The sequence below is a fragment of the Calidris pugnax genome, unplaced genomic scaffold (genome assembly GCF_001431845.1).
Source record: "Calidris pugnax isolate Ruff unplaced genomic scaffold, ASM143184v1 scaffold4, whole genome shotgun sequence".
NCBI classification, from domain to species: Eukaryota; Metazoa; Chordata; class Aves; order Charadriiformes; family Scolopacidae; genus Calidris; species Calidris pugnax.
This window is the reverse complement of record NW_015090781.1, coordinates 2,189,191-2,212,607: the sequence shown is the minus strand read 5'-3', so window position 1 is coordinate 2,212,607 and position 23,417 is coordinate 2,189,191. Positions and strand designations below refer to the sequence as shown.

Below are 23,417 nucleotides of genomic sequence, written 5' to 3'. Positions count from 1 at the left end.
GTTGGGGGGATGGGTGTGGGGGGGAACCCCACGGCAGCGGGAGCTCCGAGCCCCTGCTGGAGCCCGCTCTCGGTGGGCAGGGCGGGCGGGCGCTCCGAGATGAAGCCGGCCGGGGTGCTGCGGAGGGTCTCCGACTTCAGCGAGCTCAGCCGAGGCCACTGGCTGCGGGAGCTGCTGCGCCAGGGAGAAGGACCCAGCCACGTCCAGGCCAGCCCCGACGGGCAGCACCTTTTGGTCCTGCAGAAGAACCGGCCCCCACCCCTGCCCCAGGTGCTGGCCTTCCAGCGCCACGGCAGCGGTGGAGCCGAGCTGGAGAGGAACTGGCAGCAGCCCCAGCCAGCCCTTGTAGGACTGCTCTTCCTCCAGAGCTCCGGGACATTGGGCTCCTCCACACTGGCCCTCGTGTGGGAACATGGCCGGACCGAGGTCTGGCGCTTCGTGGTGGCCGTGGGCTGGCAGCTGCTGCAGACGCTGGAGCTCTGCCAGGGTGCCCGGGCACGAATCGTCTCCGTATGCAGCCAGGGAGCCAGCCTGGTGTGGTGTGAGGAGAGGCCTCCCTTGGATGCCCCCTCGGACATGAGCAAGTGTGCCTTCAGGTTCTGTGTCTGCACCCGGGCTCTGGAGGTGGGGGAGCAAGGCGTGCGGCTGGGCACCCTAAGGATAGTCCTGCACAACAGCCCGGAGTACCAGGCCCTGGCCTCCCCCCAGCACGTCTTCCTGGTGCCTGCCACTGCCAGCTTTGCCACCACTTCCAAATTCCTCCTCATCTGGCATCCCGAGAAGGCAAAGCTCACCATCACAGCCCCCTCTGCAGGCTTCATCCGCAGCAAAGTGCTGCGCTCCAGCAGCGAGTCAGACTTCAGGAAGCTCCTGCTTGGTTCTGTGGGTCTGCTCTCGGGTTTGGCACCTCTGGACATTCACACCTCCGCTGTGTCGAACGGTGGGGGTCTGCTGCTGGTGAGCACGAAGGGTGCTGTGAACATGGTGGAGCCAGATGGGACACAGAGGCATATCTTTGACCTGGAGGGGGGCCCCCTGGCCCAAGAAAGTCCTGTACAGCTGAAGACTTTTGGCAGCATCCTGGCCTGCGTGCTGGCTGGGGTCCTGTACCTTGTTGACCAGAACAGTGGAAGGCTCATAGAAAAGAAAATCCTGGGCATGAAAGAGGTGCATTTCCTGGAGTCTCCGGGAGAGGAGGACAGCATCCAGCTCCTCACTCAGACTGGCATCTACAGCTTTAGCTTCTCCAGACCTGAGGACAGCAGCAGACCTGAGCCATGCCTGGTGGAGATGGTGTTCGAGGAGGCCTGCAAGTACTACCAGAGGAGGAGCCTCAGCAGCTCCAAGCTGACGGTGGAGAAGTTGAAGAAAGGAGGTGTGTTCCAGGCTCCTGTGGCCCTCGCTGCCATACTGCAGCACAGCCTCCACCAGAAGCAGAAGCCAACCCGAGGCCTCCAAGACACTTATGCCAAGCTGCTGGGCACAATGAGCCTGGAGCTGCAGAGTTACATGAGCCTGGAGCTCCTCAAGACCTGTGTGGTGTGTGCCCCAGAGAGCGAAGTGGAAAGCTACTGCGAGGAGCTGATAGAGCAGGAGGTCAGCCGCGTTCTGCACTCTGACATGGACAAGGACAACTTGGCCTACCTGAACTCCATCTTTGCCTCCTTCCCCAAAGCTGCCTGGAAGGCTACGAGGAGCTGCCTGCAGCTGCAGCAGAATGGGGATGGCCTCTTGGTAGCCAGGGCCACCCCGGAGGTGTGGAAGAAGGTCCTGGGAGGGCCACAGCAGGAGGAGGTGGGTCAGAATGGAGTGGTGCCACTCTTTGAGCTCATCTGTACCTCCTTCCTGAGGTTCAAACCCAAATGGCTGCCCAGTTTCGTGGAGCTGACCCAGCAGTACGTTAGCATCTCTTGGGGGTACAGCAGCAAGGAGGGCCCGGAGGGCCGGGTGCCGCTGTACAAGAGAGCACTGGGAGTACTGGCCAGGAAGAACAAGCGCAGCGAGGCAGATGATGAGATGGAGCTCGAACTCCTGCTCTGCAGCAAGAGGCCTAAGGCCGTGCTGCAAGCTCTGCACCTCCTCATTTGCCTGAAGCGGTGGCAGCGGGTGGTGGAGGTGGCAGAGAAGTTCTCCAAGCTCAGCCCCCTGCTGAACAAGGAGATATTCACCACGCTGCTGGCAGAGTTTGCCCAGCACCGGGAGCTGGACCCTTATCTGGAGACGCTGTGGCCGCTGTGCCCTCCTGAGCTCACCGCCTCCGACATCCTCACCGTGGTCCTGCAGCACCTCCCTCGCTCCCAGGAGGACCCGGCGCCCTTCTCCAGCGAGGGGAACCAGCTGACTGTAGGCTTGCTGAAGCCACTGCTGCAAAGGGTTGTGCAGCGTCCCTGCGTCCAGGACGAGATGTACTCCGATGCCTTGCAGAGCCCCACCTTCCCCCCTCCCACCCCTCCCCGAGAGCACAGGATCCCCTCCAAAGCAGCAGCTGATGATGCTCCTCAGCCACCCATGGCAAGGACTTCCTCCCCCTCGGCGCTGGTACAGGGTGAGGCAGTGTGAAGAGGGGGGGGGGAGAAGCACAACGGGATCCCAAGCCTTGGGTGCACGAGGAAGGGAAAGCCTCATCCACCCTAGGAAATCCTGCCCTGCCTGGCAGCATGGAAGCCTGCTCCTTTCTGAAGCCTCCCCACGGCAGCACCTCCAAGAGCTGGGGGGCTGGGGCTGGGGGATCTCATCTGAAGCCAGGGTGGCCTTTCTGGCTGTTTCTACCAAGTGCAATGGTGTGTGCGTGTCCCGGCGGAGGAGCAAACGCCGGGTGCGTTTGCAGATGAAGGTGCTGGCTGCACTATGGGACTGCACAACTGCTCCCTTGCTCAAAGCACTTTGGCTTTTGGTTTGCTTGGCTCCTTTATAACTTCCCCGATCCTCTCGGAGTGGTGGTGGGCAGGGGGGGGACACAATCCTTTCCCTCCTCCCCGTGGGAGGGCATTCTGTGCCCCGTGGGTTGGGTGGTGCCTCCAGCACAGTGCCCCTGTGAGAAACTGGGCACGTTCCTTGCAGTGGGGTCTGAGTCCTGCTGCTTTGGGTTCAGTCAGATGCTAAATGCCAGTGTGGCTGAGCTCGGGGGCACTGGGGGTCCCAGCAGACGCACTGGCAGCTGCAGCACTCCTCACGCTGTCTCCCTGCAATTCCTCTGGGATCAGTCCTGTAGCTGTGACTGATTGCAGCTACTTAGCCGAAGAGAGCAGCCTAATTCCCTTATCTCTCCATCCCAGACGGCACCCAAACTCTCTCCTGAGCTGAGAAGCTGGCAGCAGCCCGTGTGAGCTTGGGGCTGGCCCTGCCTCTCCCTTTCCTTTGTGGAAGCTTAGATTATGCTGCAGGACGCCCAGGCCCTCTTGTTCCCATCTCCTCTACCTTTGCCCTTAGCACACAAAGGGGCTTTGTCAGGGTTGTCTGGCTCATATTGTGCCTCTTGTTTGCAAAGTCGGTGTAACTCAAGAGCAGTCCTGCAGGAAGATCCAGGTTCTGGCCTCCCCGGTGCTCACTCCCTGGCCCCCTCCCCTGGGAGAGGGACCCTGGCTGTGGCTTTGCCCCTGCATTTGGGGCTGTGGTGTGAAGGAGCTGCTCTCTCTTACCTCACCGGGCTGGCAGAGCCTGGCTGGGATGGGATGGAGGGGGGGAATTCACCTGCATCAGTCTTCTTCCCAGTGGGGTTACGTGTGGAAGACAGACTCCTTTTAAAAATAAAGGTTCCAAAAGCAGTGCTGGGGTTATGGCAGATGTTGTGAGGACGCACGCCCTCGGAAGGAGGAGAGTTTCATTTTTGCTTCTGGTGAAAAGTGGCCGAGCTCAACTCACCGTGGTTCTGGTGGGATGGGCTGAGCTCACAGACCCAGCTGGAAGCCATGGGGGCAGGACTCTGCACTGGCAGGCAGGTCACCATCCCAGAAGGGCCATCCCAGCCAGTGCACGGTTTGGCAAAGGCAAGCCCACGCGTTGCTGGGAGCAAGAAGACCTACCTGGGCTTTGCTCCCATCCTCTCTGCAGCTGCTTGGTGCCACCAGCAATCCCCAAAGGCCATTTGGGCTTCTTGGGGAAGTTGTGGCTGAGTTGAGGCTGAACCTCCTAAGGTTGAGGAAAGGAAAGGGTTGGGTTTTTTTTCTCAAGAGCTGCAATTTGTCTTCTTGTTCCTGGCTGGACAATTAGCAGTAGGGAGCACCAGGGAGCTCCCCGGTGGGAGCTTGCTGCCCTGGGCACACCGAGCTGCCGTTGGAGGGACTGTGGTTTGTCAAAGGGCTGTGAAGATGTGCCGAGGCCTCCCCCAGACAAGGGCTCGGCTGCAGAAAGTCCCTGTGGTGGAAAAAAAAAAAAAGTCTGGCAAAGGGGAAGAGGAACTGCTGCAACGGTTCTGTAGAGGCTGGCCGGCTGCCGGTGAGGCTGCGGCTGTGGGTGCTGCGAGTTTCCCTCCCACACAAGGGAAGTGGATTCTGGTGGCTGCTGCTCCTGTGTGTGCACGGGCAGCCTGGCCCGACAGGAGACCTGTGGGACACAGCCACCGTGGGCATTTTGCAGTGTCCTCACCTCTCCCCCAGCAGCTCCTGGACCTGTCTGCCACCGCTCTCACCCGCCTCCCAGGGCTGCTCAGGAGGAGGAGGAGGAGGAGGATGGACCCAGGCCCCTCTCAGAGCTGCGGCTCCGCGGACCGGGCTGCTGCCCTGGGGCAGGGCTGAGTGGGGAGCTCCTGAGAGCAAGCCCCGCAGCAGAGGCTGTGCAGTAATTTGGGGGGAGGTTTTCATCACCAGGGCTGGGTTTGGGTGGCCACAGAGAACAAGGAGAGTCAAGCTCCCTGTCGCCCAGGGCTAGCTCTGCGGAGAGGAAGAGGCTGAGCAGGGAAGGAAGGAGCAGTGCCTGCAAAGCCAGGGAGCAGGAGCTGAAGGCAGCAGCGGCCCCGCATGGGATGGTGTCCCCAAAGCACAGCAAGGGAAGAGGAAGGGGGAGACACTGTGTGCTGGGGACAGCCTGGGGCTTGGGGATGAAAACCCCCCCACACACCCCCTAAACAAGCACAAAAGTCACAGCTCGGGAGGCTGAGGGTTTAGGGTGGGGGGAGAGCAAAGACAGAGCGAGTGGAGACAAACCAGCTAAATTCTCTCCATGGGGGTGCTGGGAAATCCCGCCCTGGGGACCAGAAAGGGTGGGCATCCCCCGGGGGGGGGCAGGGGCCGAGCCACCGAGCAGGACAGATTCAGCGAGCGATAGGCAAGCGTGGGGCTCTCTCTGCGGGCAGGACGGGTGCTGGGGGGAGATAGCAGGAGGTAAGGCTGGTGCGGCTTCAGATAACGCCTCGAAGGAAAAAATAGCGATTAGAAGATCTGAAGGCAAATGGAAAAAGCGATAAAGCAGATGCACGTAGCGGAGGGCGAGCTGGCCAGCTCGGCCCCGGCGCTCGCTCCGGAGAGACTTGGAATTTGCGATGGAGGAAATGAGTCAAGCAGCTCACGTACGTCCCCTGTGCCTGACCCGTCCGTGGGCATGGGCCCTGTGCTTGCACCAAGGAGCAGCACAAAGCAACACCTCCACTCCCCCACCACGGCCACGGACCAGGTTGCCCTTGGCTTCTCTGGGCACGTGCCCATCCGTGCCAGGCAGCAGTGTGGGACATGCAGGAATGGACACTGGAATTCCCCGTGTCACCATCCCCGGTAGAGGGAGGGAGGTGTGGGCTGCAGGCGCCCCATAAACTAACTGGAAACCCACAGATGACACACAGCAGGGTCACTGGAGGGCACAGGGAAGTGCCCGTGTGCTGGGGGGGAAGAGGGAGGGGGGCACCTCATGGACTTTGGGCATGGCTTTTCCCAGGGAAAGACCTGGAATTAGCCACAGGTGCAAAGGGCTGCCCGGTGAGTGGGATGTCACCCAGCCACAGAGATGCTGAGCAGTGGTCCTGCATTGACGCATGGGCTGGGTCAGGACTCCGAGGTCAGGCTGTGGGCAGAGCACACCTGGGGACCCCCAGCAAGAGCCCTCTAGTCCCAGGCACAGCCCCAGCTTGTGCCAGCAGTGGGGAGGGCTCCTAGCCCTTACCCCTGCATCCTTCCATCGCAGCCGGACGTGAAGAGCACAGCCACGTGCCTGCAGTGCACACAAACACCCCATTTATTATTTGACACCAAAAAAAAAAAAAAAATCACAGCCTTGGAAAGAGTCAGGCTCCCCACAAAAATAAATAGTCACATTTTTTGAGCGAGGGGCCTGGGTGAGCAAGTTCCTGCTGGCCTGCAGCATCGGCTGCGATGGGATGGAGAGTACAAGCTGCCCTGAGCCCCCAGGGTCTGGGGAGGGTGAAGCCCCACCTGGGGCAGTGCAAGGGGCAGCCCACCCATACGTACACGGGGGCATCATTACAGAAGGGGAATCGGGGAGGGGGTTTCAGCCGAAGGGTCCCAACCTGCTCCCCAGCAGCCAGGGAGAAGGCGCAGCAGACGGAGCAGCCGTGTCCATCTCCTCCATGCCCCTGCTGTGGGCGACAGCGGCTAATGCCTCGTGCTTGGCCGAGGGATTTTGTACAAGTTGAAGGCGGGTGGCCTGCAAAACCAAGGTCACCTGTGTCACCCCCCCAGCCACAGAGGCGAGCAAGGAACGGCTCAGGATGCGCTGGAATGGACGAATTTCATCCCACCTCTGTCACCCAGCCCCACAGGAGAGAAGGTATGGAGACACCACCCCAGCAGCTTGGGGGACACTGGAAGCAGCAGCCCCCCCCAAACTTAGGAGCGTGAGAAGATGATGGGGGGGACCCCAGAACAATCTATGGTGCACAGGTCCCACCTTCCCAGTCCTTCCCTGGTACCAGCACCCTCCTTGCCCTGCACTCTGTTCAACTTCTTGCCCCCCTCCCTCTGTGCCCTGTCCCCCCTCATGCCACAGGAGCTGCCCCAGACCCCACACGGGGACCGGACACTGCTACTTACACCTCCAAGACTTCATTCCTGGAGGAGAGAAAAAAGAGGGGACAGTGTCAGTGGGGTGTGAAGATGCCTCCTGAGACAGCCCAGCACCTCCCCGTGGGACATGGTGTTCCCCGGGGTGTACAATGAGGACACGGGGGGCTGCAGGGTGCTGTGGTCCCCGCCATCCCTGCTGCCCCATCTGGACACAGAGCATGGGCTCCTACAGCCCCCCCAAATGTTGCTGCCCCCCTGAGCATCACTGCTCCCTCCCCAGGCCGGCAGAGCGGGGCCCGTGCTCCCTGGCTCAGTGGCACACAGCTCCCTCGTGCCACCATTTCAGTTCCCCAAATTTCCCTGGCAGCTGAGCCCGTGTCTCCAGCCGGCTCAGCCACCAGCTGCAGGGGGAACTGAAAGGTACTGGGGCCACCGGTGGGGACCCTGGGCATGCTGCTGGCAGGGCACAGCGCCACGTCCCACACACCCCCCATACAACCCCGGTGTGGGTCCCGAGAGAGCCGGGACACGGGGCAAGGAGGAGTGGGGCAGGCAGGGGGAGGAAGGCTGGCTGGGCAGTGATGGGGCACAGGGGGGCTGCAAACCCCAGCTCCCCCAGGGAAACTGCAGCCCTGGAGCAGGGGAACCCCCAGCAAATGGCACAGCAGGGCCAAGCTGCGGCCCTCAGCCGTCGGAAATCCAAATGGGAACCACTCGGTGCCCTCAGGGGTCACGGCTGTGCTGGCGGTGGGGCTGCCACGGGTCCCCGGAGGGACAGGGAAAGGGCCCCCGGGGGCTGGGGGTGCCGGCAGCCGTGGGTGTGCGAGTGAGCACTGCACCCTCGTGGCAACGCCGCCAGCCGTGCAGAGCATCGCCTTCTGTGGTGTCCGGCTCTGCAGTGCACAAAAAATGGTGCAAAGGGGACCAGTTCTGGGCTCCCCAGTTCCAGAAGGACAGGGAACTGCTGGAGAGGGGACAGCAGAGGGCTACAGAGGTGATGAGGGGCCTGGAGCATCTCTCTGCTGAGGAAAGGCTGAGGGACTTGGGGCTTTTTAGTCTGGAGAAGAGAAGGCTGAGGGGGGATCTGATCAACACCTATAAATACTTCAAGGGTGGGTGTCAGGAGGATGGGGCCAGGCTTTTTTCAGTGGTGCCCAGGGACAGGACAAGAGGGAATGGGCACAAACTTGAACAGAAGAAGTTCCATCTGAACAGGAGGAGGAACTTCTTTGCTGTGAGGGTGGCAGAGCCCTGGCAGAGGCTGCCCAGAGAGGTGGTGGAGTCTCCTTCTCTGGAGACATTCAAACCCCACCTGGACACGTTCCTGTGGGACCTGCTCTGGGGGGCCCTGCTTTGACAGGGGGTTGGACTGGATGATCTCCAGAGGTCCCTTCCAACCCCATAGCATTCTGTGGAGTGAGTCAGGTGGTGGACCCCCCCAAACCAGCCTGGGGGCTACAGCCCTGCCAGGCAAGTGGGGCTCCTTCCTCTGGGGGGGGGAGTCACATGCCCCTTCAGCTGCCCAAAGGAGGGTTGCAGAGCAGGCAGAGCCAGGCTCTTCTCCAAAACATTTCCATTCTCAGAGGCTGAAGGTCCCAAGCCACCTCCCTGCCTGACCCCCCCCAGCCTGCATTACCGTAGGGCCAGCCCCACAGACGGCTGTGGGGCACACGAAGGGGTGGTTTGCAGTGGGGGGGGACACACCCCAGAGCCAGTGTGGCTGCAGGGGGCACACAGCTCCTCACCTGTAGACATCTGCAATGTCCATGCGGCGGTAAAACTTGGCGAGTCTGACGGCCAGGATGATGCTGGGCAGCAGGAAGAAGGTGCACCAGCCCAGGCTGAACCAGAAGGCGTTCTGGGTGCGGGGGGAGAGCCATCAGTGCCCAGACTGTGACTGGGAGAGCCTCTTCTGCTCTCAGGCCCCACCAAAGACCACCCCACCCACCTCCTCTCCCAGCCTGGCCTCTGCCCTTAGCCACCGCAATCTGCTGGGGAGATGCCCAGCCCTGCTCATTTGGGACAGAGATGGGTACCCCTCATCCTGTGCATGAGGGGGAGAAGGGGACATCATTGCCACCCCACACACCACTGCCCCGCTCACCAGAGAGTCCAGGATGTAGTCGCAGGTGATGTCCTCCATGTTATCCAGGGTCTGAGCTATGGGCTTGCAACGTGCCACATCTTCTGTCAGCTGGGGACATGGTGTGAATAGGACATGTCAGTGTCCTCAAACCCCTGCAGCCTGTCCCCCCACTTCCCTCCATCCCACGGAGGATGGCTCAACTCACACGGCTTTTGGCCCAGGAGACATAGGTTTCAAAGAAGTCCAACAGCTTCTCCAGGAAGGCCCATGTCTCCTGAGGGTGAGCAAGCAGAGAGTGGAGATGCTGCACCCCCAGCCCACCCCACAGACCATGTCCCCCCCCAGTGTCAAGAACAAGGCTGTCAGACCACCTCAACCCAGCAACAATGAGGCTGCAAGCCCCAACCCAGTCCCTTCCCTGGGATGCCATAAGGGAAGGGGGTACCCAGCGATGCGGGGGACCCCCGGGGAAGATGACAGGGCAGGACAAGCAGCCAGATGTTGCTTGGCATCCCTGCACAGAGGGAGACCTTGGTGGGGGGGGTCCAGTCACATCCCCACTGTGTGGCCCAGCAGCAGCGCAAGGCAAGCTCACGTTCTTGATGATGTTTGCCATCTCCCTGTCCAGGAACTCCTGGGATTCGGTGGCTTTGTCCAGTGCCGTTCTTGTCTGTTCCTGGGATGAAAGGTGCTCTCAGCAGCGTGACAGGGAAAGTGGAGTTTCCACATCTCCCCCACCTTGCCCGGCAGCAGTCCCCAAGGCACAGCTCCTCTGAGCTGTGGTGTCCCCAGCAGTCACGGGATGGAGCATGTGGGTGCACCCACAGGTGGGGATGGTGCATGGGACACTCTGTGCCCGGGTGCCCACCGGAGCCACCGCGATGGAGCTGGGGAACATCTCGCAGCCCGAGTACGGGCCTGGCCCCGAGGCGCCGGGGAGCAGCACGCCCGGCCTGGTGGGGATGGTGCACGGCTTCCTGCGGCTGGTGCAGCCCAACGCCCTGCCCACAGGTGGGTGCACGGCCGTGGGGGGCTGGCAATGGGGAGGGGGGGCTGGCAATGGGGTGGGGGGGGCTGCTCGGAGCTGCAGGCTCCCAGTCCAGGCTCAGCCCTCCTGCACCAGTGACTGTCTGTCCGGCAGTTAAAGGGGGGGGTGCTGGGTTAGGAGGGCCATGGTGGGGGGAAACAGAGCAGGGTCCCCGAGCGCTGCCAGCTGTGTCCCATCACAACTGCGTGGCAGTCTCAGGTGGGCCCAGGACAGGCCCTGGTGGCAGTGCCACCTTCCAGAGCCCTGCCCCATCCTCCCTCCCGCTGTCTTCAGCCCAGGCCCCGACACAAGGTGCAGATCAGACCCGGCCACTTTGGGGGTCCTCGCCTGGGGTGCAGCCCCCCGTGCCTGCAGGGGACAAGCTGTGCTTAGGCAGGACCCAGCCGGGGGCCACCAAGAGCAGTGTCCCATCCCCTGCGCACCCCCCTGCCCGCCAGCGCTCGCCCCCCCTCCTTCGCCTCCCGGGGGAGGTGTCGCTGGCACAGCTCTGCCCCAGGGGGGCTGCGGGTCGGCACGGGGGATGCCAGGACCCTCTGGCTGCTCGATGCCCACCCAGGGCACCCCCCCGGCCTCTGACACTTGTGCTTCCTCCTTCCCTGGCCTCGGCCCCCCCTCGCCAGCAACTCGCAGGCAAATGTGTGGCTGGCAAACACCGCAATGGCTTTGTGGCCTTGTTTGTGTCACACAGATACCAGGGTAGAGTCACACGGCACCTTTTGTCATCACAGCTTGTAACGAGGCCATGGGGCATGGGCAGGGCGAGTCTTGGGGCTGAAAAGAGCAGTTTGGCAGGGGGACTTTACCCCAGTGCCCATCCCACGCTGGCACGGTGCCTCGGGTGGAGGGAACCTGTGCCTGGCAGGGTCTGTGACATGGCCCCCCCTGCTTCTGCCCCATGGGGATGACTGGGGAGTCCCACGGCAGCCACAGGCCCCCCCACACTGTAGGTTGGCCCCCACCACCCCCACCGCAGGACCTCAAGGGCTCTTTGCAGAGTGCTCCTGAGTGGGGTACGCTCAGGAGGTCCCCCCCTGTGCCGCTTACCTCGAGCAGGGCAGCCCCACTCTGTACCACATGGATGTTCTCCTTCAGGCTTTGCTGGGAATGGAAAGAGGGGTGGTCAGAGGCACAGACCCCATGGCCCTGCTGACACCCCACCAGCAGCCTCCGAGCTCTGGGGGAGGCCAAGCCAGCACCCCCAGGACCTTCTCCACCCTGGTATTGCTCACCAGCAGCCCAGAGAAGCTCTTCTGCATCTCCTTGTCCAGCTCCCTCAGACTGAGAGCATCAGCCTTCAGTTTGTCTTTCACATCCATGTCCTGGAGGAGCTGCAGTCAGCAGTGTCCCCCTGGCACAGGGTCCCAGCCCCACCACATCCATCTGATGGAGGGCTGGGCTGGAGGAAAGAGCTGGGCAAGGGTGAAGGGCCTCGCCTTCCCTTGGCACCCAGGCAGGTCTGCGGAGGAGCTCCAACAGCCAGTGGCTCTGGGGAAGGGTGGCCATGGCCCTAGGGTGCTATGGTCTCTCACCGCTTTGTCTGCCAGCTGCTCCAGCTTTGTGGCCAGATCCAGGAGGCTTCCCTGGGTTATGTTCTTATCCAGCTGGAAAAAGCAGAGACAGAGCCATGAGAACGCGGAATGGGGCTCACAGCGGGGCTGCACCCCATCCCTGCAGGGCAGAGTGGAGCCAGGGCCTCCCAGGTGGAGGAGATGCCCGGTTGCTCCAGGGGCTGACATGGATGGCAGGGGAGACCCTGGGAGCCTGTGGTGGGACTCCCACGGCAGCAAAGGGAAGAGGGCAAGGGACATCCTCAACACACATCCGGACCCCTCCATCCCAACACCAGCCCACCTGCTCCAGGGTGGAGGTGAAGTTCGGGGGCTGCCCATCCTGGCTGGTTTTCAGCAGCAAGTCTTTCTGTGTCTGGCTGAGCAGGGAGATGGGGCTCAGGGTGATGTTCACCTTCTCGAAGGCTGTGGAGATCTCTCCTGTATACTGCCAGAGCAAGGAGAGCCGTGATGGGCCACAATGCCAGCCCCTCACTGTCCCGTCAGTGCCAGCCCTGTGCCCCCAGCTCTGCCCCCCAGGCCCTGGCACTCACCTGGCTGATGTTCAAGAGCTCGTCTAGAGACACACTCTGGTCCAGGTGCAGTGTTTGCCACAGGGCAGCGTTTTGCTGGCACTGCCTGCAGGAGGAAAGGGCTGAAAAGGCCAGCGAGGGCCACCCCGTCCCAGGAACACATCCTCACCCTCGCAGGCAAGTGGCACCTCCTTCCTTCCCTGGCATCAGCGCCTGCCCGCAGCCAGGGCAGGCAGGCCAAGCTGCTCCCACCCCAAGGAGCACCCGGGGACACTGAACAGCTGTACCCCTCCCCAAAACCACAACGCTGGGACTGGGACCCACCTGTAAATCTCCGAGAAGTTTGTTGTGCCACCCTCCTGGCCCAGCAGCTCCGACAGGTTGAAGCCAGGGATCAGGCCTGGGGTGTCCAGAATCTGAGAGCAAGGGAGAAGGTGAAGAAACTAGACACAGTGCAGGGCAGGACGCCTGGGAAGAGCATCCCGAACCAGCCACTGCTGCCTCTGCTCCACCTGCAGTGGCTCTGGGCAGGGATGTCTCCCCATGGGGACCTCACCTGGAAGAGCTGCTGGCTGCGCCAGGACTCACAGACGAGCACGTAGATGTTCCCCCCCAGCAAGAAGGTGACCAGCACCAGCAGCATCAGCAGCCAGGAGAAGATGAAGCTGAAGCCGACCCCTCTGCCAGGACAGAGGAACCATCAGCACCCGAGGCCCCGTGCCCCGGCGTCAGTGACAGATAGCATTGCCTCCAGCTGGCAGAGCTCAGAGCCTGCCCACCCTTTGCCCCCCCAGGAGCGATGGGAAGCACCACCATTCCCCACAAGCATGTCTCTGCTCTGCCTTCAGCCCGCAGAACACAGCCGGGCTGTACCCTGGGGCTCAGACTCCAGCACATCTTCCCCAGCTTTGCAAGCCACCACCCTCCTGCAGGGTCACAGGTACCACACACACACTGACAGGCACCCTCCAGCGAGGGACAAATGGGCTCCGATCAAACGCCTTTCACCGACACCATGTTTTACCCTCGCCTTTACCACCTGCACGGTGAGTTGCGATGGGGCAGGCCACTAAGCCATAGTAATTTGATGATTTAGCAGCTGGAGCATCCCCAGGCCAGCCCTGCCCACCCGTCCCACCGCTCCCCCGTGTCCTCGGCAGCCGAGGGAGCCTCACGCCATGAAGAAGTTTCCGCCAGCATTGGAGAGGCTGCTGCGCTGCGTGGGCAGCACGTCCTCCTTCAGCCCCAGGGGCCCCAGCAGCAGCCCGAAGACATTGCAGAGGGCCACCAGCAGCACCGTGCAGCACAGGAAGACACAGATGCTCCACCTGGGGCAAGAGGAGGGGCAAGAGTCAGACAGCAGGACCTGGCATCCCACCAACCCCCCAGCCTTCTTGGGGAGGAAATAGCCCCCCAGGCACCCTGGTAAAGAAGGGGCACAGGTGGCTGCAAGGCACGTCTCTGGCTACCCTGCACCCACACCCCCACCACCAAGGAAGTTCCCAGCTCCAGAAACCAGAGGATCAAGAGCCTGAGCCTCTCCAGACAAGGGAGCAGGGGGATGCAGCAGCCCCTCGCCTAACCTGAGATTATCCAAGCTGATGATCGGCTCCCTGTAGTGCTCCAACCCTGACGTGACATTGTTCACAGCGTCCCCGAGATTCTCCTCCATGTCCGGGAACGGCAACTCCTCCTGCAAGCTCCTGATCTCCTGCCTGATGCGGCCCAGCTGGTCCTGGGTCTCTGCAGGAGATGGGGTCAGGCTGGTGCCATGAACTGCTGCCCAGGTCCTGCTCACCTGGGGCAGATGAGCCTGGGGCAGCAGGAACTGGGAGAGGGTGGGAAAGGGGTGGCTTCGGTCAAGGATGGCATCAGCATGATAGCACACAGGGACTTGGGGACAGCCAGGGCTGCAGGCAGCGGGGTGGTAGCAGGGGAGGTCTCCAGGCAAGGATGGGATGAGAAGGGATATGGAGACCTGGAAGAGGGGGAATTTGGCACACGGGGCACAAAGCCCTGCTTACTTGTCACCACCTCCTGGGACTGCTCTTGCACCTTGGCAGGGGTCTCCTCCAGCGTGCTGTTAACCTGCGTGCAGGGGGGCATGGGGTACAGCTCACACCCCCGCCTGCAGCCCAGGGCTGAGCAGCACATCCCCTCCATCACCAGATCCCGGTGGCACAGGGCAGCCAGGCTGCCCCCAGCCCCCAGCCCCCAGCCCTGACTGTGCCAGCCCCCGGGAGTGGTGGGGACAGTGGGCAGGCTCCATCTGAGGCAGACCTCCCACCAGCACATCCCTCCAAACACCAGCACAACTCCTGGCGGGGCTCTTCCCAAGCCACCCCCTCGCAGCACAGCCCCAGCACCACCCAGCCCTCAGCCTGGGTGCAGGGGGGACCATTTACCTTCTCTAAATCCGACATTATGTTGGAGCCAGACACGTTACCCAATGCCTCCAGCTGCTGCTTCACACTGGGGATCTGTGGGGACGAGCCTGGGGTGAGGGGTCTGGGGGGGAGCTGGGGAAGGGGCTTGTGGGGACCCCTCACCTCGCACCCTGCCCCTCCTCACCGTGCTGAAGTTGGTGCTGAAGGCGAGGGCGTCCAGGGACACGCTGCCACAGGGGTCACCGCAGTCCTGAAGGGTCTTGTTGAGGCTGTCCCGCAGGCTGCCCAGCCGCTGGCTGTAGTTGCTCTGCAGCTCCTCGAGGCTCGAGCGAGTGCTGGTGATGTCACCAAAGGTGGTTGCCAGCGTCTCCATCCCTGGGGAGAACAGAGGGGGCTCCAGGTTTCATCCTGCCAGCACGGTGCGGGGGGGGCTTGTACTCACCCAGCTGAGCCTTGGGGACCCATCCCAAAAACACAACGTAGGGGCACCCCCTTCAAAATCCCAGCATTTGCCCCAGGCTGGGGCTTGGAGTGGCCAAATGGACCTGCCTCCCCGGGGGACTTACCCAATCCTGCTAGAGCCCCCCAGGCATGTACCTGCCCCAACATCCCCCTGAATCCCCTCCAAGGTCCTGCCAGCCCCCCAGGGATGGGGAAACTACCTTGCAAGAGGCTCTGGAGGGACCCCAGAGCCCCGTCTGTGCTGCTCCTGATGCCCAAGAGGATCGTGCCACCCAAGTTGGGCCCAATGTCTGTGGAGATGGGAGAGACAATGTCAACGATGGGATCTCCAGCAGCGGGACCAGGCTGCCCTGAACAGCCCAGGGCTTGCACTGGTCCTCCCCGGGACCCCATCCCACACCCACTCTCCAGGCAAGGTGTGCAGAGATGGACCCCCTCCGTCCTGCCAACACCTGCATCACCCTCACAGAGAGGAGCCAGAATGGGGACAAGCAGCAGCTGGAGCAGGGCGGGAGCCTGGAGGAGCCCTCAAACCCACCCCCTTTAGACATCCCCATGAGAACCAGCCCAGTGCCCCCCAGGGGTCAGCAACCATCTGCAGCACCCCCTGCCACCCCCACTCCCCAAGCACCCCAGGGTGCCTCAGTCTCCCCTTTGCCGCACACCCTCACCCTGGAGGCTGCGGTTGGCGCGGCCCAGCGGGACCTCACTGCTGTCGATGATAAAATTGATTTGCTGCAGGGACAGAGACAGGGTGTCAGTGCAGGTGGGGACCCTTCCCCACCTCCAGCCCCACCGTCACTCTTCCCCAGGGGGGCTCTTTGCCCCACCATCAGGCACCCCAGCCGGGGCGGGGGGACCAGACGTGCCTTGGGGATGGAGGCCAGGTAGGTGTGGACATCATCCAGGGTGTTGTTGACATTGGGGAAGGTGCCATGCACGGCCTGGGAGAAGCGGGTGTTGCTGATGAAGGCACAGACATCACCAGCCCTGCAAGGGAAGGGTGGTCAGGGTGGTGGGGAGCTCAGTCCTGATGCTCCCCCCTGTCTCAGGACCCTCCAAACCCACCCACACCCTCCAGACCACACTCTTCCAGAGCATCCCTGCGAGTGCCCTGCGCACCCCCAAGGGACCAGAGAGGAGGCACATGGAAACTGAGGCTCGGGGGAGCCCCGTGCCTGCTGCACCCACATTTCCCCGCGGCGAAGCTGTCGGGAAGGGTCTGCACCGTGCCAACGTGCAGCCCCCCGGGGCCAGCCCCCCACCGCCGCTGCTTCCTCTCCTTTGTCCCGCCGCGCCGGGATCTGCTCCTGGGAACAATGGCAGCTTCCTGGCACGGCCGCCAAGCGCCGGCGTTTCCACCCGCCCTGGGGTCCCATCCGGAGCCTCCCGCCGCCGCACTCACAGGAGGAGAGCCGAGACCAGCAGGACGGAGACCCAAAGCGCCCGGCGCCGGCAGCCCGTGTGCCGACCCTGCTTCTGGTACATGCGGCCCCCGCAGTTCCCGCAGCAGCGGCAGCAGCAGAAGCAGCATCCCACCAGGGGCACGAGGACGATGAAGAGGATCCCGATGGCCGCGCAGATCAGGAAACCCAGTTCGTAGAGCAGCAGCTGGTAGAGGAAGAACGAGAGGCAGCGTAACGCTGGGGGCCCTGAAGGCTCCCCAGCTCTCCCCACGGGGCAGGATGGGTCCCACAAGGGGGTTGCACCATCTCCCCTGGCTGCTGCCCAGCACCTGAGGCTCAGCCTCGGAGCAGCACCCACCAGCATCCCCCAGACCGTGGTGGTCTGGGGCTGCCGGCTCCTTGCCCCGGCTGCCCACTCACCTCCTGGAATTTTTCCCTGAAGGTCTCCTCATCCTGGGGCTGCACAAAATCTGCAATCAGATCTGGGGAACAGGGAGTGGAGAGACCTGTGAGCTGGTGTTGGGCCCTGGGGGACTTGCCAGGAGAACTCCACACCCCGTTCACCCCAAAGAGGGGCTGCCAGCACTGAGGATCACCTCTAGCACTGTAACTCAGAGTGGCAGTGAGTCCATGGCATATTTGTCTCTTCCCTCTGGCCCTCCCCGGCCACCACGTCACACAGCCCTTTTGCACCCAGGAAAAGCACTGCCAGCCCCTGGGTTCTCAGGGGTCCATGGAACCTCATGGATCCTCACCCCAGAGGGGGACTCAGTGGGGGATGCTCTGACAACCACGTCCCGCAGCCCAGCCCCAGGCAGGCACCCGGCCAGCACTGCCAGCGTGGGATGGGCAACGGGGTAAAGTCCCCCTGCCAAACTGCCCTTTTCAGCCCCAAGGCTCGCCCTGCCCATGCCCCATGGCCTCGGTTACAAGCCACAATGACACAAGGTGCCGTATGACTCTACCCTGGTATCTGTGTGACACAAACAAGGCCACAAAGCCATTGCGGTGTTTGCCAGCCACACATTTGCCTGCGAGCTGCTGGCGAGGGGGGGGGCGAGGCCAGGGAAGGAGGAAGCACAAGTGTCAGAGGCCGGGGGGGTGCCCTGGGTGGGCATCGAGCAGCCAGAGGGTCCTGGCATCCCCCGTGCCGACCCGCAGCCCCCCTGGGGCAGAGCTGTGCCAGCGACACCTCCCCCGGGAGGCGAAGGAGGGGGGGCGAGCGCTGGTGGGCAGGGGGGTGCGCAGGGGATGGGATGCTTCTCTTGGTGGCCCCCGGCTGGGTCCTGCCTAAGCACAGCTTGTCCCCTGCAGGCACGGGGGGCTGCACGCCAGGCAAGGACCCCCAAAGTGGCCGGGTGTGATCTGCACCTTGTGTCGGGGCCTGGGCTGAAGACAGCGGGAGGGAGGATGGGGCAGGACTCTGGAAGGTGGCACTGCCACCAGAGCCTGTCCGAGGGCCCACCTGAGACTGCCACGCAGTTGTGATGGGACACAGCTGGCAGCGCTCGGGGACCCCGCTCTGTTTCCCCCCACCATGGCCCTCCTAACCCAGCACCCCCCCCTTTAACTGCCGGACAGACAGTCACTGGTGCAGGAGGGCTGAGCCTGGACTGGGAGCCTGCAGCTCCGAGCAAGCCCCCCCACCCCATTGCCAGCCCCCCACGGCCGTGCACCCACCTGTGGGCAGGGCGTTGGGCTGCACCAGCCGCAGGAAGCCATGCACCATCCCCACCAGGCCGGGCGTGCTGCTCCCCGGCGCCTCGGGGCCAGGCCCGTACACGGGCTGTGAGATGTTCCCCAGCTCCATCGCGGTGGCTCCGGTGGGCACCTGGGCACAGAGAGGGGCTGTCGGTGTCGACGGGGCACGGGGCCACCCAGCCTGCCCTGCCTTCTGCCTCCGAGCAGGAAATGTGGGGAGGAAAAATCAAGCACCTGCCAGGTCCTGCCCGGAGGGAAAGAGCCGTGGGAGAGTCCCCAGGAGGGACAGGGAGCAGCAGGGTGGGGGCCAGGCAGCAGTGCCCACGAGGGGCTGTGGAGGATGAAATGGAGACAGAGCACTCACCTCGTTCCTCCGGCACCCTCTGAGCACCCACGTCTGCCGCAGGGCCCAGCCGCCCAGTGCCAGCGCCCGGGCTTTATGGTTTGTTTAAGTTTCAGCTAAGACTGATGAAAAGCCGTTTGCCGGGGAAGGCAGCGATGCCGGGATCGCCCCACCCTGCCCCTGGCACCCGGCCACCCCGGGGCCACCTCTCCCAGGTGACCAGGGTCAGGGTCACCACCGACCTGTCCCAACCCAGGGAGCGGGGAGAAGCCCCTCTCTCTCCTCGGTCTCTGCAGAGCTCCTGCCCCCTTTCTGGTTCCCCCCCACCCCGGCTGGGTGACCCGTGGTGATGCCCAGGGCATCCCCCCACCCCGCTCCACCCCAGCACCGGCGGCATCCCTTCAGGATGGGGGGGTGCACCGGGACCCACCATGGAGCAAACCAGCTCTGGTTTTACATTTAAAAACCAGGCTTTACATATTTTTTTTAAGAAAAAAACCTTCCCAAACGGGGCACTGCAGCAAACTCGGCATTTTCCACACGCACCTCAAGCCCCCCGAGCGGGGGCGCAGCCTCAGGACCCCCCAGATGGGATTTTTCCTCCGGGGCTGGGTGTCCTGCCCGGCTCCAGCCCCACTCCCCGCCCGCCGAGGGGGTCTCCCACGCCGCGGGTTCCACGCGTGGCTCTGCCCCCGCCCCGGGGTCCTTAACCCTTAAACCCCGGGGGGGTGTGTGGGGTCTCTCCCGGTTGTGCCGCGGAAGCCCCCGGTGGGCGCGGGGCAGGTGCCCCCCGAGGGTCGCGTCCCGTCGGGCGGCGGCGGGAGCTCCCTGCTCAGCCCGGGCTGGGCTCGGCTCCGCACCGAGGCGGCGGGGGCGGCCCCGGGAGGGGTGGGCAGGGCTGGACGGGGCCGCCCCTTCCTCCTCTGCCCCCCCCCGGGGTCTGCCCGGGGCGTGCGGCCGGTCTGGTCCCCGCCTCCGCACCCCCGGCCCTCGGGGGGACCCCTGCTCCTGCCCCATCGCACCCCGACGTCTGTCCCCCCCAGAGCCCCCGGATCCTGCCTCGTCCCGCCTGGAAGACCCCGCTGCCCCCAGTGCCCAGCCCCTCTGCCCCACACCCCGGTGATGCTCCTTCTCTGCCCCACAGAGAACCAGTGCTGGCCCCTCCAGCAGCCCACCCAGCCACTGCCTCCGTGCCCACAGCCCCCCACACTGCCCGCCTTGCACCCATGCCAGCCCTCAGCCCTGCCCCACACCTCCCCACCATCCTCCCCAGGCCAACCAGTGCCCCCACCATGGTCCTTGGCCCCAGCCCCGTGTCCCTGCATGGGTGCACCATGTGCTTTTGAAGGGGCACCAGCGGGGAGACACAACAACAGTTTTGGTTTTGGGTCCCACCACCCCCCTGCAGCGCTCCAGGCTGGGGGCAGAGTGGCTGGAGCTGCCTGGCAGAAAAGGACCTGGGGGTGTTGGTCGCCTGTCAGCTGAACAGGAGCCAGCAGTGTGCCCAGGTGGCCAAGAAGGCCACCAGCATCCTGGCCTGGATCAGGAACAGTGTGGGGAGGTGATGGTCCCCCTGTCCTGGGCACTGGGGAGGCTGAGGGAGCTGGGGGGGTTCAGCCTGGAGAAAAGGAGGCTGAGGGGAGACCTTCTGGCTCTCTCCAACTCCCTGAAAGGAGGGTGTAGCCGGGGGGGTCGGTCTCTGCTCCCAAGTCACAGGTGATGGGACAAGAGGAAACGGCCTCAGGTTGCACCAGGGGAGGTTCAGATTGGAGATTGGGAACAATTTCTCCATGGAAAGGGTTCCTAAACCTTGGAATGGGCTGCCCAGGGAAGGGGTTGAGGCCCCATCCCTGGAGATACTCAAAAGCCAAATTGACATGGTGCTCGGGAATATGGTTTAGTGTTGGTGTGTGTGTTTCGTTTGGGTTTTTTGGGGTTTTTTTTGGGGTTTTTTTTTTTTTTTTTTTTTTTCGTTGGACTAGATGATCTTAAAGGTCCCTTCCAACCTAGGTAATTCTGTGATTGAATCTGGGTGAGCTGTACCCACACGGCCAGGCCCCCCCCCCAGCGCCGATGCCTTGCTGGCTGCCACCTCCCAGGTTACTGCTTAACTTTTCCTTGCACAAGCAGGCGTCACTGCTCGCCCTGACCTTGGGCAAAGGTGGCACGGGGAGGAAGGCAGCCCCACCTTGGTGTTTCCTGCTGGCTTGGCCCGTGCAGAGTGCTGGGGGGGCTGGGGGGGATCCTCCAGCTCAGCACCGGCACCAGGGCAGGGCAGTGGAGGACACAGGTGCACCCCTCCAAAAAAGAAAGAAAGAAGGAAAGAAAGAAGGAAGGAAAGAAAGAAGGAAAGAAAGAAGGAAAAAAAGAAAGAAGGAAAGAAAGAAGGAAAGAAGGAAGGAAAAACAGAAGGAAAGAAAGAAGGAAAGAAAGAAGGAAGGAAAGAAAGAAGGAAGGAAAGAAAGAAGGAAAGAAAGAAGGAAAGAAGGAAAGAAAGAAAAGGAAGGAAAGAAGGAAGGAAAGAAAGAAGGAAAGAAAGAAGGAAGGAAAGAAGGAAAGAAGGAAGGAAGGAAAGAAAGAAAGAAGGAAAGAAGGAAAGAAGGAAAGAAGGAAAGAAGGAAAGAAGGAAAGAAGGAAAGAAGGAAAGAAGGAAAGAAGGAAAGAAGGAAAGAAGGAAAGAAGGAAAGAAGGAAAGAAGGAAAGAAGGAAAGAAGGAAAGAAGGAAAGAAGGAAAGAAGGAAAGAAGGAAAGAAGGAAAGAAGGAAAGAAGGAAAGAAGGAAAGAAGGAAAGAAGGAAAGAAGGAAAGAAGGAAAGAAGGAAAGAAGGAAAGAAGGAAAGAAGGAAAGAAGGAAAGAAGGAAAGAAGGAAAGAAGGAAAGAAGGAAAGAAGGAAAGAAGGAAAGAAGGAAAGAAGGAAAGAAGGAAAGAAGGAAAGAAGGAAAGAAAGAAAGAAAGAAAGAAAGAAAGAAAGAAAGAAAGAAAGAAAAGAAAGAAAGGAAAGAAAAGAAAGAAAGAAAAGAAGAAAAGAAGGAAAGGGCTTAGCAAATTTCCCGCAGCGCTGGGGCTGATGTGGGGAGGGAGGTTTGGGGCTTTCATGGGCATCCTTGGGTTTTCCAGCTCAGACCCCAACCCCAAAGTGTTGCCTCAGGGCCCTCCCAGGGGCAGGGGGCACACGTGGGGCACACCAGGGACCCTGCATGGGATGGGGTGGCTGCTCTGGATGCTGCACTCCCCCAGATCGGCGTCTGCCCAGCTCCCGTGGCCCACGGGTGGGCAGGATCGTGGGGGTCTTTCACCCATGGAAGGACCCAGATTCCACCCCCAGCTTCGTGGGCTCCTTCACCCATGGAAGGATCTGCTTCTGCCCTTCAGCCGAGGGCATCCCGCTGAGGCCGCCAGAGCTCAGCACACCTCAGGAAGGAGGGATGGTGATACCTCAGCCCTGGGGGTGCCACCACGCTGTGGGCTCACTGGGACCACCCTGCTCCCACCCACCATAGCCACCAGCTCCCACCGTGGCACAGGTATCCTCCAGCCCCCCCTGACTCCAGCCCTGCCAGGGGGAAGGGTGACGAGGTGACACTCACGGTGCAGATGCCAACCCAAGCCCATCCTGCTGTCGTCCCCCCCCCACTTCCACTGCATCAGCCCCATTTTAAGAGCCTGGATTCCCCATCCCTTCCCCCCTCCCCCCCATCACTGCCACATCTGCCCCTGCACCACCCACAGGGTCTTGTCCTGCACATTTGGCCGGGAGGGGTTGCACTGGACCCAGCTGCCCCCAGACCCCCCCCCCAAACCCAGTGGGGATGGCCAAAATGCCATCTCTGGGGTCAACTCTCTGCCCTGGTCTAAGGCAACTGGGGACCATCTTGGCCCCAGTGGTGGCACTGGGGGGAAGGAGACGGGGGTAGCCCCCATGGAGGCTGGTGCTGTGTCCCCCCATCCAGGTGGGGTGTCACTTGTTGTTCCCTTGCCCCCCCCCACCCAGTGGGGATGGCCAAAATGCCATCTCTGGGGTCAACCCACAGGGTCTTGTCCTGCACATTTGGCCGGGAGGGGTTGCACTGGACCCAGCTGCCCCCAGACCCCCCCCCCAAACCCAGTGGGGATGGCCAAAATGCCATCTCTGGGGTCAACTCTCTGCCCTGGTCTAAGGCAACTGGGGACCATCTTGGCCCCAGTGGTGGCACTGGGGGGAAGGAGACGGGGGTAGCCCCCATGGAGGCTGGTGCTGTGTCCCCCCATCCAGGTGGGGTGTCACTTGTTGTTCCCTTGCCCCCCCCCACCCAGTGGGGATGGCCAAAATGCCATCTCTGGGGTCAGCTATCTGCCCTGGTCTAAGGCAACTGGGGACCAGCATCTTGGCCCCAGTGGTGGCACTGGGGGGAAGGAGACTGGGGTAGCCCCATGGAGGCTGATGGTGTGTCCCCCCTCCATCCAGGTGGGGTGTCACTTGTTGTTCCCTTGCCCCCCCTCACCCAGTGGGGATGGCCAAAATGCCATCTCTGGGGTCAGCTATCTGCCCTGGTCTAAGGCAACTGGGGACCAGCATCTTGGCCCCAGTGGTGGCACTGGGGGGAAGGAGACTGGGGTAGCCCCGATGGAGGCTGGTGCTGTCCACCCATCCAGGTGGGGTGTCACTTGTTCCTTTGCCCCCCCCGGACATCTCCACGCTGGCTCAGCTGCTGCTGCCCCGTTCCCACAGTAGGCCCCACACCACCCCCAGTGCTCCCCAGGGGTCGTGCCCATCACCTTGGTGTCCGGGCAGGCCCCGAGCCGCTTGTTTGCTCTGGCTCGGGGACAGGGCTGTTTCCCAGCAGCCCCGAGCTCCGGCCTTGCTGGGATTTCTGCTTCCCATGGCGTGGCAGGGAGCCGGCCGGGGCCTGGCTGGGGACCAGCAGCCGGAGACGAGCCAGCCCCGTCCCGGGAGCACAGCGAGCCCTGTCCCCGT

General features: G+C 62.5%; 2 protein-coding genes across 2 annotated transcripts; one reads left to right on the top strand and one right to left on the bottom strand.

Annotated features, from left to right (window-relative positions):
• The first annotated feature begins 59 nt into the window (after nucleotides 1-59).
• HPS6 (Hermansky-Pudlak syndrome 6) lies at nucleotides 60-3,764 on the top strand. The gene has a single exon (XM_014959907.1). The coding sequence runs from the start codon at nucleotides 100-102 to the stop codon at nucleotides 2,557-2,559; it is 2,460 nt and encodes an 819-aa protein (XP_014815393.1). The 5' UTR covers nucleotides 60-99; the 3' UTR covers nucleotides 2,560-3,764.
• Nucleotides 3,765-6,163: 2,399 nt separating this feature from the next.
• On the bottom strand, nucleotides 6,164-18,312 carry LOC106897088 (prominin-1-A-like). Its single transcript, XM_014957479.1, has 24 exons — nucleotides 18,100-18,312; nucleotides 16,840-16,901; nucleotides 16,419-16,624; nucleotides 15,883-16,003; nucleotides 15,685-15,748; nucleotides 15,214-15,303; nucleotides 14,736-14,926; nucleotides 14,570-14,644; nucleotides 14,189-14,252; nucleotides 13,748-13,907; nucleotides 13,340-13,492; nucleotides 12,721-12,844; nucleotides 12,489-12,580; nucleotides 12,186-12,270; nucleotides 11,936-12,079; nucleotides 11,614-11,685; nucleotides 11,314-11,403; nucleotides 11,129-11,182; nucleotides 9,632-9,712; nucleotides 9,242-9,310; nucleotides 9,055-9,144; nucleotides 8,696-8,808; nucleotides 6,978-6,995; nucleotides 6,164-6,591 (listed from the first exon to the last, which is right to left on the bottom strand). The coding sequence occupies exons 1-24, from the start codon at nucleotides 18,227-18,229 to the stop codon at nucleotides 6,540-6,542; spliced, it is 2,400 nt and encodes a 799-aa protein (XP_014812965.1). The 5' UTR covers nucleotides 18,230-18,312; the 3' UTR covers nucleotides 6,164-6,539.
• Between the last annotated feature and the right edge of the window lie 5,105 nt (nucleotides 18,313-23,417).

Bases quoted from the DNA above. Each gene is read 5' to 3' on its own strand.
- HPS6 (XM_014959907.1), top strand. From the start codon at position 100: ATGAAGCCGGCCGGGGTGCTGCGGAGGGTCTCCGACTTCAGCGAGCTC.
- LOC106897088 (XM_014957479.1), bottom strand. From the start codon at position 18,229: ATGGAGCTGGGGAACATCTCACAGCCCGTGTACGGGCCTGGCCCCGAG. The intron at 15,749-15,882 runs GCACGTCTGGTC...CTGTCCCTGCAG, and splicing joins ACCTGGCCTCCATCCCCAAG to CAAATCAATTTTATCATCGA. The intron at 12,080-12,185 runs GTGAGTGCCAGG...TTGCTCTGGCAG, and splicing joins AGCTCTTGAACATCAGCCAG to TATACAGGAGAGATCTCCAC.